Source organism: Aquarana catesbeiana, linkage group LG01 (assembly GCF_042186555.1).
Source record: "Aquarana catesbeiana isolate 2022-GZ linkage group LG01, ASM4218655v1, whole genome shotgun sequence".
NCBI lineage: Eukaryota > Metazoa > Chordata > Amphibia > Anura > Ranidae > Aquarana > Aquarana catesbeiana.
In genome coordinates, this window is record NC_133324.1 from 698,293,335 (window position 1) to 698,310,229 (window position 16,895).

Below are 16,895 nucleotides of genomic sequence, written 5' to 3' on the forward strand. Positions count from 1 at the left end.
GGCGACCTAGTCGCCTGACAAGTCGCCTCCCGTTCTGTGCTATGGAACCGTTGGGAGCGACGCAAGTCGCTCTGATTTAGAAAAAGGTTCCTGTACGACTTTGGGGGCGACTTGGGGCGACTTGCATAGACTTCTATACAGAAGTCGTTTTGCAAGTCGCCCAGGCAGTCGGTGAGGCGACCTGCAAGTCATGCCGCCTCTGGTGTGAACCGAGGCTGTTTCGATCCAGAAATGCAGAATCCAGAGAAACCCAAATAAAGGGGAGGGAACAAATCTGTTTCTTCAGGTCCCTACACCCGTGATTTCAGCCACAGCTGAACTCTGATTCATTTACCAGTCTAGGTGATGGGATGGGAGAGGCAGCATGTGTAGGAGGTGGCAGTCCGCTCTCCAGATCCCATCTCTGCTCTAGCACCAGCTTGGATGTCTCCCTCTGAGCCACCCGGCACTCAGCAAAAAAAAGAATCAATCGATCCATGCCTCAGTTTGGAAGTTCTCTGAGGTTGAGATGAAGCCCACCATCGTTGTAGCATAAGGAGAGATGCTGTCAACTAGTCAATATCCCCTGTATAGGTTGTAACTGAGTTATGTGAGCGGATCTCTGGCATCCTCATGTCCATCTTCATGCATTTTTTCTTGTTTTTTTTGTTTTTGGTGCGTTTCCAATAGAAATCAATGGGCGGGACATATTTGATGTGTTTTGAAACAGGGCACCAAAGATGGAGCATGCAGTACTTTTCAAAACACACTGCACCCACAGTGCACTAATGTGAAGCGTTCCATATGGATTTAAAGGGAAATATTTTTATTGCGTTTTGGGGTGCTTTACAGCTGCGTTTTAGTGCAGCAAAAGCAGATCAGTGTGAAAGAGGCCTTACACCACAAACAACACTTTTTCAGATTTCAATTACATAAAACAGTTGTGAAGTAATGAAGATTATACTTTTTAGACTTTTCATTTTTGCATGCTAGATCTTGAATTCTATTTCATTTAGAACCATTTGTAGATTTATTAGTATTTAGCTGATAAATGCAAGCACTGTACTAAATATTATATTGTACTTTATTAGAAAGAGCTGCCACTGAAATTTTCAGCAGATGTCACATCAGACTGGGGAAAATGGCACGGCACGGCTCTTATCCCCTGGTCCTATTTTCCTCCTGGAGTTGACATGATGAATTCTTATGCTATCCATGGCTCTGGGATTGGCAGAGTATATGAGTCCTTATATCCAATTCCTCCAGAAGAAATAAGTGAAGGTCAAGGGCCTAATTTGTAAGTATGAATATACTTTATTATTTAGAAAAAAATGAGGAAAATGTAATCTGCTCTACAGTACTTATGATATTAATAACCTAGGCCTATTATTACTAAGCTCAGCCCTCCTGGGATCAGAGAACCGACACTGTCCTGCCAAAGCTGGGTGGTTGGCAGGTGTCTGTAAGCAACATAAACAAGGATATGCTTAGTACGAATTAAAAGTAGTGTGCCACATGTTCGTCATGACAAAATTCATATTTGCTTCCTTTTACAGCATAACATTAACATCCAAGGATCTATTTATCAATGTTTTTACCCAGGATTCACACAACTTTCACCCAAGAGTCACATATTTTTCTTAGACCCCTTTCACACTGGGGCGGTTTGCAGGCGTTATTGCGCTAAAAATAGCGCCTGCAAACCGACCCAAAACAGCAGCTGCGGTTTGTTCAGTATGAAAGCCCGAGGGCTTTCACACTGAAGTGGTGCACTGGCAGGAGAAGAAAAAAACTCCTGCCAGCCGCATCTTTGGAGCGGTGAAGGAGCGGTGTATTCACCGCTCCTTCACCGCTCCTGCCCATTGAAATCAATGGGACAGCGCGGCTATACCGTGGCAATACCGCGGCTATAGTCGCGCTATACGAGCGGTTTTAACCCTTTTTCGGCCGCCAGCGGGGGGTTAAAACCGCACCGCTAGCGGCCGAATACTGTGCTAAAGCAGCGCTAAAAATAGCGCTGTTTTACCGCCGACGCCCCCTACCACCCCAGTGTGAAAGCAGCCTTAATGAAAGTGAAAAATGCGTACATCTTGGATAAAAATTGTGTGAATCTTGGGTACAAATATTGACAAATAGAGCCCTTGAATCCAATATAAGCACTGTATAGAACATCCCACTACAGTGAAATCCAGGCCTTACCCAAAACTAAAATAAATCATAAAAGGGTATGAATAAACTACCAACTAGCACTCCCAATCCTACTATGTAATATAAAATTACTTAAAGCGGATGTGCACTCGCATATTTTTTTTTTTTTACACTTAAAAATACATACGTTTACAATGTCACACTCACTTTTTGCAGTAATTTCCTCCCGAGATGTCCATTTTTGTTTCAAACAGTGAGTTATATAAAATATGTACTGCCGTTTCCATCTTGCTTGTGGGCATTTGAAACCCACAAGCAATCACTTCCTGGTTCCAGTATTGCAGATCTACCAGCATTCCTTGCTGGTTCCCGCGCATGCTCAGTTGTAACGGCGCAGAGCGTTGTAAAGATCCTGGTTGCCATCACAACGGGTGGCGTCTTAGAAAGTTCCCGCCCCGTTGTGATGTCTAACAATAGTATACACAGCAAAATTTCACGCCGGGCCTCCGCACTGACTCCTGGGAGCAATGACACAAGATCCAAGGAGACAGTGTGGCGAGGCAGGAAATTACGCAAATACCCACAAAATACCCACCCACAGCCGCAGAGAGTGTATGCAGCAAAGAAAAACCAAGGCACATATATACAGGTACACCCAGAAAAAAAAAAAAAGTTCCATTTTGCATTCTATGCTGTATTTAAAAATGAGATAAACTTTAAAAATTGTGTGAACAACCGCTTTAAAGCAGAACTACACTGCATCTGAGTGCCACAAACCAAAAAAACGCTATTTAATTTATTTTTAATATTCAAAGCAAACTCACCCATCCATCCATGTCTCAATGCTTAATTTTTCTGGGAAAATACTTTGAAAAACTCCCCCGCCCCCCATCCATTTCTGGCTGTGACCACCTTGAGTAATGCCAGATGACTCATGTAGCATTTACATCCTGGAATCCATCTGCCCTTAGCTCAGGCATGCAGCAGGAGGGTGTGCTTAGCTGAGGAAACCCCTCTTCCTCTCCTGAAGACTCCTGGGGTGTATGACATAATTTGTCTAGGCATGAAAATGCAGAAATTAACTAAAGAAATTTACAAGAAAGGTTTAAAACAAATAAATATGATATCATTTTCTATCTATTTACTAATGCTAGCAGCATAAGGAATACAAATAGTCAATGTTGCTTTAGAGAGTAAAGTTCCACTTTAAAGAGGTATTAAACCCAAAACCCCAAATATATTATACTGCAGCCTACCAATCAGATGTGGCGGCTGAATCAATTTTCTTTTCTTTGGCATTTTTCCTTCTGTTTTCACCTGGTGATTGGGCCAGTAACACATTGCATTAGTCAGACACGACTCTAGAGGAATGAGCACAGGAGGTACAGCAGACCACAGCTGTGTCAGCTTGGGGGGAGGTGAGTGTTAAATGTATTAGCAGATTTAGAACCACTAACAAACTGAAGCCAAACTCCAGCTCACACTTCATAATCAACTACAGCAAACATTTTTTTTACTTTTTGGGATAAAGGTTTTGCATTAATTAATAAAAGCTGATCATTTTAATCACCCCTGCCAGTGTTACTAAACCCACAACAGTAAAATCAGTCTGTATATGCAGTAAAGCATGCTTGTTATACTCACTGTGGAACCTATGGGGTTAATCCTCTGCATTGTGTAAAAAGGCTGTTTGGTGCTGCCTTCTCTGATCCTCCCCTTCTTCCACTGTCCCTAATTCATCTCCTGGTAGAACAGAGTCCAGGGGACAAGCTGCACATGCTCAGTTTGGTGTGTATTGCTAGAGAGCTTTTTTTTTTTCTTGGGAGAGTGCATGTGATCAGCACAGGACCAATCAGCACTGTCCAGACAGAGGGTCAGGGGTCCTGCAGCCTCATTGAATTATCACAGGAGAATGAAAACTCCTCCTACAAGCTTTAATCAGACACTGATAGAAGTCACAAGACTGCTATATACCGCTGATGAAAAAAGTTATTTAGCAGTTTATATCTACTACAATTATTGTATTTCCATGTTCTGTGTACTGTGGGAGACCAAATATAGTGAATGCAGGGTCCTGGGTTTAGCAACACTTTAAGTGTTTTTTCTCATTCATATAAACTGATAAATTCTGCTGGAGAGTTGGTGCTATGAAAAATAACAGACTTGCTGGCTAGATCACCAGATGAAAATAGAAGAAATAGAAAATGAATGCAATCATCACATGTAAGAATTGGTAAGCTGCAATATAATAAATGTTTGCTTTTGGGTTTAATACTGCTATAATGAAAATTGTCCCCCATATGAAGTAATAAACCACTTTTCACAAATCTAATTGAACAAACACAAAACAAGTCCAATTGGATTTGGTCACTAGCACATTGTATTGATATATGCACATCAGATTGGTGGCAGAAAATTCCAGCATAAAATGCAAGGATGGGCTGTTTGCATAAAATAATGTCTAGCAACACAGATTTTTGTAAAAGCAAAGACTGCTGTGGTAATACTAGTGGCAAATTGCATTATATATGTATTTTATATATGTATTTTTCTTATGCCGCGTACACACGACCGGACTTTCCGACAGAATCATTCCATCGGACATTCCGATCGTGTGTGGGCTTCATCTGACTTTTTCTTTCGAAAATTCTGACAGACCTAGAAATGGAACATGTTTTAAATCTTTCCGACGGAATCAATTCCTATCGGGAAAACCATTCGTCTGTATGCTATTCCAACGGACCAAAAACGACTCAAGGGCAGCTATTGGCTACTGGCTATTGAACTTCCTTTTTCTAGTCCCGTTGTACGTTATCGCGTTCTAAACAATCGGACTTTGGTGTGATCGTGTGTAGGCAAGTCCGTTTCAGTGGAACTCTGTCGGAACTCCATCAAAAAACCCGTCAGAGTTCATTCCGATGGAAAAACCGGTCGTGTGTACGCAACATTATAGTTCCATTTTAAATCTACCATTAAATGCAAAGATAACATATGATGCAGCATGTTATCACTGAACCTCATCAATAGGGTAGTATAAAATGCATGACTTTTTGAGAAAAGTTCAGTAACCCACAGCAACCAGTTTTCTTTGCAGGTCACTGTACTTAGCATATTGTCATTGCAACTGATCCTTTTATTAAACATTGACACTAAACTCTAGTTAAAAAAATCCCATCCACGTATGTATTCTTAATGCAAATGCAGTACCTTATTTTGCTCTGAGCCTCCTCCAAATTCTTTTTTTTTTTTTTCCTGCTGCTGTTTTTTTTTCGCTCTCTCCCAAGATGGACCAGGGACTAGAAACTGCGGGATTTGTAGTATTCATAGAGCACAGCACATGACAATACCATTTATTTTATTAAAGAAAGGGTTAAAGAGCCATTAGGTGGTGAATGTGCACAGATTGTTGGGGGGGATAAAGATACTGTTTGGTGTCACTTTATAACTTTCTCACCATATAACCAAATATTAAAAACAAAAAATAAACTGCTGCAACAATCTAGTGAGATATTATCACAATACAAGATAAGTAAAAGTGTATGTTGCGCTAAATAAATTATAAATGAATATACATAAAACAAGTGAGTCCAAGAGTCACAAATGTGACCAGAAGTGAAAGTTTGACTGTTGTGTCACCAAATTCCTCCACCTTGTGAGACCACCACCAATAGACAGGATGTGCCCTTACCAAAGAGCGTTGACCACCTATTACGGGGGGGGGGGGTCAGCATAGGCTTGTGTATCTGAAATATTCCACGTCTGTAAAGAGGTCCACTCAGCAAAAGCTCCAAGCCACCAGCGGGGGGGGGGGGGACATCAGGTTTCTTTCACTCCAACCGTGACATCAGATCATATACCCCAAATGAGAGACAAACGCCACAAAAGTGTAAAACCTTTTCAACCAAGATTTAATAAAGGTAATGCACTTACATGAAAGACGATTAAATCAGCATGTACCGGACACAATAGTTTCAGACTGCCTGAAACCCGGACACATTATTCAGACTGGACTATGGCTTCCCAGCAGGGTTGCTGGCTGCAGTTGTCTAAGCTGAGTGTCTGTTGCACTCTCTTTCACACTGCCCAAAGCCAGCACTAACAATCCCCCCCAAACACACACACAGATGGGAGAGGAGAGAGGGCTCGATCTGCACCTCTTACTATCGCCCCTACCCCTCTGTGTCTGCCCACAGTCTATTCCCTGGCGCTGTGCCTCAGAAAAGGAAAGCAGGGGCTGGAAATTTTAAGTCCAGCAGCTTTAGATACATCTGGATGAGCGGTGCTGACTGCCAAGGGGTGAGTGAGCTCCCCATCCATCCCTGTCTCTGACCGAAATATTCTCCTTCTCTCTCCTGCCTCTGAGAGAGTACACTAAGGTAAATTAGGGTTCTCAGAGCACCCCTTACATCAGAGTTCCCCTTTACACCAAAGGGAACAGTGTTCCCCCTTACATCAAAGTCCTCTCCATACATCAGAGTTCTCAGTGTTCCCTCTTAATTCAGGGTTCCCAGAGCATCCCTTATGTTGGAGTCCCCAGAGTTCTCCCTTACGTCAGAGTTTGCAGAGTCTCCCCTTACAGTGAAAGGGAACCCTGCGAGTTCAGATGTAAAAGGGGAACTTTGTGGACTCTAATATAAAGAGGAACTCTTGTTATTAACTTCATATGATTAGAAATGTTATTTAATAGCAAAATAAATGTATAGTTAATACTATAAAAAAAAATTTGCTGTGTGCCACTAAAGTGTTCGGATTTGACTTGAAGAAAAGGTGGCAACCCTAGATACACCTTTGGAAATGATTGTGTCTGGTACATGCTGTTTTAATCGTCTTTCATGTAAGTGCATAGGTGGTCAACGCTCTTTGGTAAGGGCACATCCTGTCTATTGGTGGTGGTCTCACAAGGTGGAGGAAGTTGGTGACACAACAGTCAAACTTTCATTTCTTGTCACATTTGTGACTCTCGGACTCACTTGTTTTATTTATATTCATTTATAATTTATTTAGCACAACATACACTTTTACATATAACCAGATATTGTTGTTATCATCTAATGTAACCCCATATGCCACCAGAATGCTTCGTGTTCCTTATATATGACTGCCATCATTCATCATATAATTAATAAAACATAGAGATTATAAAGGCATATGTACTCCAGAAATACAAGTGCACTTACAGTATGATATAAATCCTAAGTCTTATTTATGGCTCATTAGACTGCAGTAAGAGAGACAGTCTTTCTATTATCCTCTAAATGAAAATATTCACTTTATATTCCAATTGTTTAGTGAAGTGGCATTTACAGTATATACTGAACACAGTTTTCATATTGCTGCTTTCAAGTTTATGCACAAATTCATAACTTTGATCGTCTCATCTTACTCTTTCCTATATTTTTTCTATATTTCCACTCCAAGAAATCTGAGTCACATCCAAAACAACATCATGCCACAACCCCAGCAAAATTGGCGACCATACATTGATTGATCATAGCAACTAGTAACCCCACTTTTGTGGGTAAAAAAATAATCACAAAAAAAAACAAAACACTGAAGATATACACTCACCGGCAACTTTATTAGGTACACCTTGCTAGTACTGGGTTGGACCCCCTTTTGCCTTCCAAAACTCACTTAATTCTTTCTGGCATTGATTTAACAAGGTGTTGGAAACATTCCTCAGAGATTTTGGTCCATAATGACATGTTAGCATCACACAGTTGCTACAGATTTGTTGGCTGCACATCCGTGATGTGAATCTCCCGTTCAACCACATCCCAAAGGTGCTCTATTGGATGAGATCTGGTGACTGTGGAGGCCATTGGAGTACATTGAACTCATTGTTATGTTCAAGAAACCAGTTAGGGGTTATTTGAGCTTTGTGACATGGTACATAAATCCTGCTGGAAGTAGTCATCAGAAGATGGGTACACTGTAGTCATAAAGGGATGGACATGTTCAGCAACAATACTCAGGTAGGCCGTGGCGTTTAAATGATGCTCAGTTGGTACTAAGGGGCCAAAGTGTGCCAAGAAAACATCCCTCACACCATTACACCACCAGCCTGAACCGTTGATACAAGGCAGGATGTATCCGTGCTTTCATGTTGTTTACGCCAAATTCTGACCCTACCATCTGAATGTCACATACAATTGTGACACAAGCCATAACCTTAATTGAATGTTAGTAAAAATGACCTTTTCTTTTCAATATCCAATGCTGTAATTTTCCGTAAAATTCAATACAATATTGCATCCTGGAGGTGTTCTGTACACAGATGGTCTATCGAACACCTCCAGAGATGTAATTTCCTGCTTGTGTGATTGGCTTACTGATTTTCCCAGAAGTCTGCACTAACATACAAGTCAGATTTAAGGCATCCTCTGCAACAAAAAATGCAGTTTTGATTAGATGCTAATAAAGGGTTAATCACTCCTAAAATAATGTAGACCTTTCCTCATTAGAGCCGTTCAGGTGTATCAGCAGATCAAAAATGAAAACGTCCCTCCCATTCAGTTTCAATATCCAAAAGACGTAGAAGAACAAACAGTTATTTCTCCAGAGGAGAGACAGGTAGGAATCTGCAGCACAGCTTGTTAAAATCCTTGCAATGTACATTAATCACCTGAAGTGATTGTTTTTCTTTTCTCAACAAAAATGGAGTTACTCTTTATCTACTTCCGGACCGCCCGCTGTCGTTGTTTGAAGTGGAATACCTTTATTATGGCAGCAGATAGCTGACCCTGGCATCCTCTTCAACAGCGGACAGTCCGCTTTCAGATAAAAGTGGTCTCTGCGGCTTACCGGAGCCCCCCCTCCCGCCGCGTTCCAGTCGTCTCCGCCACTTACCGGAGCCGTCGGTAGTGGTGGAGACTATTGCGTCCTTCCCCCTAATATGCAAGGGACGTCAAACGTCTCTTCTGCCCAATCGTCTTAAAGCGTTTTTTTTTTTTTGTAAAAAAAAAAAAAAAAAAAAAAAAAGACATTTATTTATTTTATTGCATTTTAGTGTAAATGTGAGATCTGAGGTCTATTTGAGGTCCAGATCCCACATTTAAGAGGTCTTGTGCTTTTTTCTATTACAAGGGATGTTTACATTTCTTGTAATAGGAATAAAAGTGACCCCAAATATATATATAAAAAAAAAAAAAAGTAAGGAAAAAAAAAAGTAAAGCACCCCTCACAGATGTGAACGCATAAATTGCGCCAGCATATGAAAACGGTGTTCAAACCACACATGTGAGGTATCGCCAAGGTTCGTTAGAATGTGAGCAATAAATCTAGCACTAGACCTCCTCTGTAACTCAAAACTGGTAACCTGTAGACATTTTTAAATGTCGCTTATGGAGATTTTTAAGGATCAAGGGTGTCACCATTCCACGAGCGGGTGCAATTTTGAAGTGTGACATGTTGGCTATCAATTGACTCAGCGTAACATTATCTTTCACAATATAAAAACAAATTGGGCTAACTTTACTGTTGTCTTATTTTTTAATTTAAAAAAGTCTATTTTTTTTCCCCAAAAATTGCGCTTGTAATAGCTGCGCAAATACGGTGTGACATAGTATTGCAACGACCGCCATTTTATTCTCTAGGGTGTCTGAAAAAAATATCTAATATTTGGGGGTTCTAAGTAATTTTCTAGCAAAAAAAAAATTATTTTAACTTGTAAACACCAAGTCTGAAAAATAGGCCCGGTCTCTAACTACTTGCCGCCCGCCATGTAGCAATATGACTTTGGAAAAGTGGTTGTGATATCCTGACCGGACGCCATATGATGTCACCAGGATATCAAGCTGCTGCGTGCCCCCGGGAGCGTGCATCGCGGTGATCATTGTTGCTGTGTGTCAGAAGCACTGTGTATCCTCTATTAATTGTTACATTTTGTGTCATTTTGTGTTAACTAACCCTGCCACTGGTGCCACTAATGCAGCACAAAGGGGTTAATTAATTAAGGGGTTAATGCATTAGTGACCAGTGGCAGTACATTACCCCCCCCCCCCCCCCCCATGCTGCATATTACAAATACAAAAAGGGGGTTTTATCCAAATAATAAAAGACAATGATGAAGAAAAGTGGCTATTTTTGTGACAAAAAGTATTGCGTATTAGAGTATATAAAAAAAAATTATTATAAATGTATTCAATATCAAAATTGCCTCTTATTTAAAAGATAGAGGGGATCAAAGAGACCCTCAGTCTGGAAAATCACACAAACTAAGATAAAGTGCATAACATGTATGCTAACAAGTAAACAACACAAACAACATGAAACATGCATAACAGAACACGTCCAGACACCAAGTAGTACACATCACAGGTCTCTATCACAACAGAGGAGGGAGGGTGCCATCTACACCATGGGCACTGAATGTGACCTTGTCCCGGTACTGGGTTCCTCTACTTAGATGGTATACTTATTGATCTTGGTGAAATACTTGCTGGCAAGTGACCCACCTTAGTCTGCTATTAGTGTACTTCGGGATGGGCAATCGCACAGGATAATTGGTTTCATAAGCCACGAAGCAAGTAGACCTTTGCACAGTGCTACAGTCTGAAAACGGTTTTACTAAAAAAAACATACAGAGTATCTTATACACACCATCTTGGCTAATACACCATGCTAAATGCAAAAAAAAAAAAAAAAAAAGATAACAAATTATTTTACAAGAGCGTCTAAAAATATAATTGAACAGGATAGCCGGAGGTAAGTGTAATGTGTTAATTACATTCATCATGTTGTCCTTCCCAAGATACAGCACTCCAAAAACTGTGCCAGGATCTCCGTTTCTTCTGGTTCATAAGCTCTCTAATTGGTGCCCCTTTATGAATGAAATAGATTCCCATTGCAACAATGAATTAACCCATTAACCATACGTCTTGATGTTTTTCCTGTAATGGTGGCAAAGAATAATGATGGAAATATAGTGGTAATGCCCGATTCTATCCAAAATGTTTTGTTTTGTACAGAAGGGTTAAAACTTCTGTCATGTTTTATTGGCCTCTGTGTATCCATTGGGAAGATTTACTCACCTTCTTATCCTGGCAATAGAGTGTCAATAAAGTAGTATTAAAGTGGTTGTAAAGGCAGAAGGTTTTTTATCGTAATACATTCTATGCAATACAATAAAAAGCCTTATGTGTGCAGCAGACCCCTCAGCCCCCTCTAATACTTACCTGAGCCCATCTAGATCCAGCGATGTTGCAGGAGTGTCTCAGCTGGCCGAGACTCCCCTCTTCATTGGCTGAGACAGCAGCGTGGCAACATTGGCTCCCACTGCTGCCAAAGTCAGTCAGCCAATGGGGAGAGAAAGAGGGTGGGTCAGGCCACAGCTCTGAGTCTGAATGGACACAGGGAGCTGTAGCTTGGCTCGGGTGCCCCCATAGGAAGCTGCTTGCTGTGGGGACACTCAACAGGAGGGAGGGGCCTGGAGCACTGAAGAGGGAAACGAGAAGAGGAGGATCGGGGCTGCTCTGTGCAAAACCACTGCAACGGAGCAGGTAATTATAACATGTTTGCTATTTTTAACGAACTAATTTTTAACTAACCTAATTAAAACAAGACTTTAGTATCACTTTAAACCCTCAGCATTTTTTAGTTTAACACATCGAGCACAAAAAACTAAGTGTTCTCCAGTAAACTATTTGATAAAATTCTTACCCAAGCACTTACAGTTTCAAACTTTCAATGCTGCTGACTCCGGTTCTCTCGGTACTGCTTTCCTGCACTTCTAATCTTCACAGGAACGATTTAAAGTGTTACTAAACCCACAACAGTAAAATCAGTTTGTACATGCAGTAAAGCATGCTTGTTTTACACACAGTGGAACCTAAGGGTTTAATCCTGCACATTCTGTAAATAGGCTGTTTGATCCTAGCTTCTCTGATCATCCCCTTTATCCACTGTCCCCAATCCATCTCCTAATAGAACAGAGCCATGGAGGCACTTTGCACATGCTCAGATTGGTGTGTATTGCTAGGGAGATATTTTTTTCTTGGGAGGGTGCATGTGATCAGCACAGGGCCAACCAGCACTGTCCAGACAGAGGGTCAGGAGCCCTGCAGCCTCAGTCAGAAGAGAATACAAACTCATCCTACAAGCTTTAACCATACACTGATAGAAGTCTCAAGACTGCTATATACTGCTGATGAGAAAATGTATTTAGCAGTATATGTTTACTAAAATAATTGCATTTCCATGTTCTGTGTACTGTAGGAGATCAGATATAGTGAATGCAGGGTCCTAGGCTTAGTAACACTTTAACAGTGGACAGTAAAGTCTCCAGACAGTCGGTTACCATGGAGAAGAGGAGAAGTAGGAGCAGGGGAGTGCCTTACTATCTTAGATTATTGGGCTATGTGTTTCTTCTGATGTACACAGTGTAGGGAGACACAGCTCTAGTCCCTGCCTGCAAGGGTGACTCCATAAGATGTTTCAAGCGAAAGGAGCAACCCTGGTCACCAAATTAAACTGGAACTTAGGCAAGGATTAAAAGTTGAAGAAGTTGCATATTGGTGATTGCATCAGCTGCTAAAAGTAGTTAAAAACTGAGTTTAATATCACTTTAAAGGGTAACTCCACTTATGCTGAGAAAAAAACATTCCACTCATAGTTATCTATGTACATTCCAAGGACTTTATCAAACTTTGTTGCACATTCCTACCTTTTGCTGTTCTAAAGAAATAGCTGTTTGCCTGTGTCCATGTGCAAAGTAAATGTGAATGGGAGTGATGTTATAATTATCAGTCAGCTGATGCACTTGCAGGGCTTTAATGAAACATGTGGCAGGGTCTGAATCCCTTTTACATGTGATATCCCTTTGGGAGTATCACACCAAAATTGATTTTTTTTTTGTTGCAGAGGATGCCCAAAATCTTGGTGCAGACTTCTGGGAAAATACGTAAGCCAAATATGCAAGCAGGTCATTACATTTCCAGGGGGCATTCTGTACAGCATCTGTATACAGAACACCTCCAGGTAGCCATATTGCATTGCACTTTACAGAAAATTGCAGCGCTGCAGATTGAAAAGTAAAGGTAATTTTAAATAACATTCAGTTACAATATGACTTGCATATCAATTGTATATGCAATATTTTTTTCCATGAAAATGGAGTTACCCTTTAAGGACAGGTAGTGATGGAATATTTGTTTGAAGATACTGTATTTAACATTCAATTTGGCCCACTGTTTCATTTAAAATTGACATTTACCACACCTGCTTTTCTGGCATTTTTGAAAAAATGAGCACATAGTTGAATCAGTGATACAGAAAACAGTGGAGTCAGAAGAGCACTAGGGAAAAAAGACCTAACAGCCCTTATACCACTTTTACTTATACCAGTGATTGTTCATTGAGTTTCATGTGCTATTTGACAACACAACATGGTACCAAACCTACACAGGCCATGTTTTGTGACAGACTGAGCAGGTTTAGGCCTGGTTTTCTGAAAGTGTCTCTTTGCTAGCACATAAATGATAAAATACCAGTTTTGAACAGTTGCGTACTGTTGCACTATAAAGCGTGCCAAACCAACAATCCAAGAGTCCAAAATGATTTCTTAGTTAAGTAAGTGACCATGGAAAGAACAACAGACAGCCAGTCCTTTCAGGGGCCCAAAGATCTCCCCCCTCCTCAGGACCCAAAGTGGTCGTAAAGGCTTAAGGTTCTTTTTTATCTTAATGCATTCTCTGCAATGGGGTGAAAATATTTTGAGTTTGACCTTGATCCAGCTCTGTGCACTAGAGCAGCGGCACTGCTCTGTCTCCTCACAGGACACCCACGAAGCAGCGGGAATCATTGGCTCCTGCTGCTGTCAATTAAACCTGTGTGGAGGGAGCAGGGGGCGGTGCCAAAGGATTGAGCCAGAGGAGGAACCCAGACTGCTGGCAGAGGACCCTAGAAGAGGAGGTTCAGATCGCTCTGTACAAAACCATTGCGCAGAGAAAATAAGTATAACATGTTTGCTATTATAATAGGAAAAAGCTGAGCCTTTACAATCACTTTAAGTCTAATGCAAACATTTAAGGACTCAAAAGTGTCACAGTCACTAGGTTTTTAATTATTTTACTGTTTGAGAATCAGATATGACCAGTATCAGTAGATCAGAGGCACTTTGTGGAGAGCCATCTAACCGAAGTCTTGTGGCTTCACTAAGGACTTCATTTTTACTTGTAGATGATTCATATCCAGCACCTCTCCCCCATCTCATGATTCATTAATATGTGAGAACGTGTATTGTCTCCTATCTGAAAAAAAGGATATCTGGATCAAGTGCCAAATAGCCAGCACTTCAGAGCAGGTAATGAGTTTGTAGAAATCTGTTGAAGATCTGGCTACTCAACGGTTGCATCAAGTAGCTGCTTCTTTTGGTGAATAGGCATCTTAATAGCGGTAGAGAAAAAGACAAAAAGCACTTAAGATCCGATGCGAGCCTATCAAGTTCAAATACAAAGAGAGCTGTGAGGCTTTCATCTTTTTTCAATTTAATGCTATTTTGTTTATATTTGCAGTCATCGTCTGGAATATTTCAAAGCATTCAAACTGGAATGGATCATGGGAGAAGAATGGGAGCAGCCCTCGTCTTGCCTATGGGATTCTATTCCTTGTAACATCTCTGTCTCCTCTCAATAAAAATAAGACTAATTAGAAGAAAAATAAATTCCTACTGGCATTTAGCATTTAGCAAATTGCTTATTCTTTTTCATTACTAAAACTCTTTTGATACAGCGTATTAATTGCTCATTTCAATACTTTTTATTTGACTGCCAGAGCGATGTCATAGTTTAACAGATCGGTTGTTTTCACTTTTACTTGTTCCATAAAATATATAAGCATGAATTCTGTGATGTGGACTTCATAGCAGCAGACATCTATCTATACATACCTGGGAATAAAAGCGTTGACTTGGATGTTTTCACTTTTTTAAAGCTATTGAGCAATTTTACACATTTCATTTTAAAACCTGTAAAGAAAATGTTGTACTGCAAAAAAAAAAAAAATCACTTAGAATGGTGAAAGGTAAAGTATATAAGTGGTGTTTTGATAAATGTGAGAATTATTTGTCACCTCTAACCACCTTAGCCTGCTGCACAATGTTCTATGTAATCAGGCCAAAATACTGGGGTTTTATACACCCACTTCTGCTGAGTAATGCCATCATGTTCCCTAACTCTCTGTCCTTACAAGTTCCGGAAAGCTGGCACGTAAAGTACACTGCTACAAATCTGTGATCTTTGCGGTTATTTTCCTAGTACAATGCCTACAGATACATTTGTGCTTTCTTGTGAATCCTCACAAAAACATCCCATTCAGTTTACAGTGCCTTGAAAAAACAGTCTTACTCGCTGAACTTTTCCACATTTTGTCATGTTACAACCAAAAACATAAATGTATTTTATTGGGATTTTATGTGATAGACCAACAACACAAAGTGGCACATAATTGTGAAGTGGAAGGAAAATGATAAATGGTTTTCCAAATTTTTTACAAATAAACATCTGAAAAGTGTGGCGTGCATTTGGATTCAGCCCCCTTTACTCTGATACCCCTAACTAAAATCTAGTGGAACCAATTGCCCTCAGAAGTCACCTGATTAGTAAATAGTCTACCTGTGTGTAATTTAATCTCAGTATAAATACAGCTGTTCTGTGAAGCCCTCAGATGTTTGTTAGAGAACCTTAGTGAACAAACAGCGTCATAAAGGCCAAGGAACATACCAAACAGGTCAGGGATAAAATTGTGGAGAAGTTTAAAGCAGAGTTTAAAACATCTCAAGCTTTGAAAATCTCACTGTTCAATCCATCATCTGAAAATGGAAAGAGTATGGCACAACTGCAAACCTACCAAGACATGGCCGTCCACCTAAACTGACAGGCCGGGCAAGGAGAGCATTTATCAGAGAAGCAGCCAAGAGGTCCATGGTAACTCTGGAGGAGCTGCAGAAATCCACAGCTCAGGTGGGAGAATCTGTCCACAGGAAAACTATTAGTCGTGCACTTCACAAATCTGGCCTTTATGGAAGAGTGGCAAGAAGAAAGCCATTGTTGAAAGAAAGCCATAAGAAGTCCTGTTTGCAGTTTGCGAGAAGCAATGTGGGGGACACAGCAAACATGTGGAAGAAGGTGCTCTGGTCAGATGAGACCAAAATTTAACTTTTTGGCCTAAAAGCAAAACGATATGTGTGGCGGAAAACTAACATTACACATCACCCTGAACACACGATCCTAAACATACAGCCAGAGCTACAATGAAATGGTTTAGATCAAAGCATATTCATGTGTCAGAATGGCCCAGTCAAAGTCCAGATCTAAATCCAACTGAGAATCTGTAGCAAGACTTGAAAATTGTTGTTCACAGATGCTCTCCATCCAATCTGACAGAGCTTGAGCTATTTTGCAAAAGAGAATGGGCAAAGATCTCACTCTCTACATGTGTAAAGCTGGTAGAGACATACCCAAAAAGACTTGCAGGTGTAATTGCAGTGAAAGGTGGTTCTACAAAGTATTGACTCAGGGGGACTGAATACAAATGCACGCCACACTTTTCAGATATTTATTTGTAAAAAAAAAATTCAAAACCATTTATAATTTTTGTTCCACTTCACAATTATTGTGTAATTGTGTTGGTCTATCACATAAAACCCCAATAAAATTCATTCACGTCTTTGGTTGTAACATGACAAAATGTGGAATATCTATATTATTTATTTATTTCAGGTACTTATATAGCGCCGTCAATTTACGCAGCGCTTTACATATAGATTGTAC

The 16,895-nt window shown here is 40.4% G+C and overlaps 1 protein-coding gene across 1 annotated transcript in view; it reads left to right on the forward strand.

Annotated features, from left to right (window-relative positions):
• LOC141127583 (UPF0462 protein C4orf33 homolog) overlaps window positions 1-15,305 on the forward strand; it is a 120,046-nt gene extending 104,741 nt beyond the window's left edge. Inside the window, exons 6-7 of the mRNA XM_073614189.1 lie at window positions 1,071-1,276; window positions 14,640-15,305. Coding sequence (XP_073470290.1) covers window positions 1,071-1,276; window positions 14,640-14,760 — 327 coding nt within the window. The 3' untranslated portion in view covers window positions 14,761-15,305. The remainder of the gene's footprint in view (window positions 1-1,070; window positions 1,277-14,639) is intronic.
• The last annotated feature ends 1,590 nt before the right edge of the window (window positions 15,306-16,895 follow it).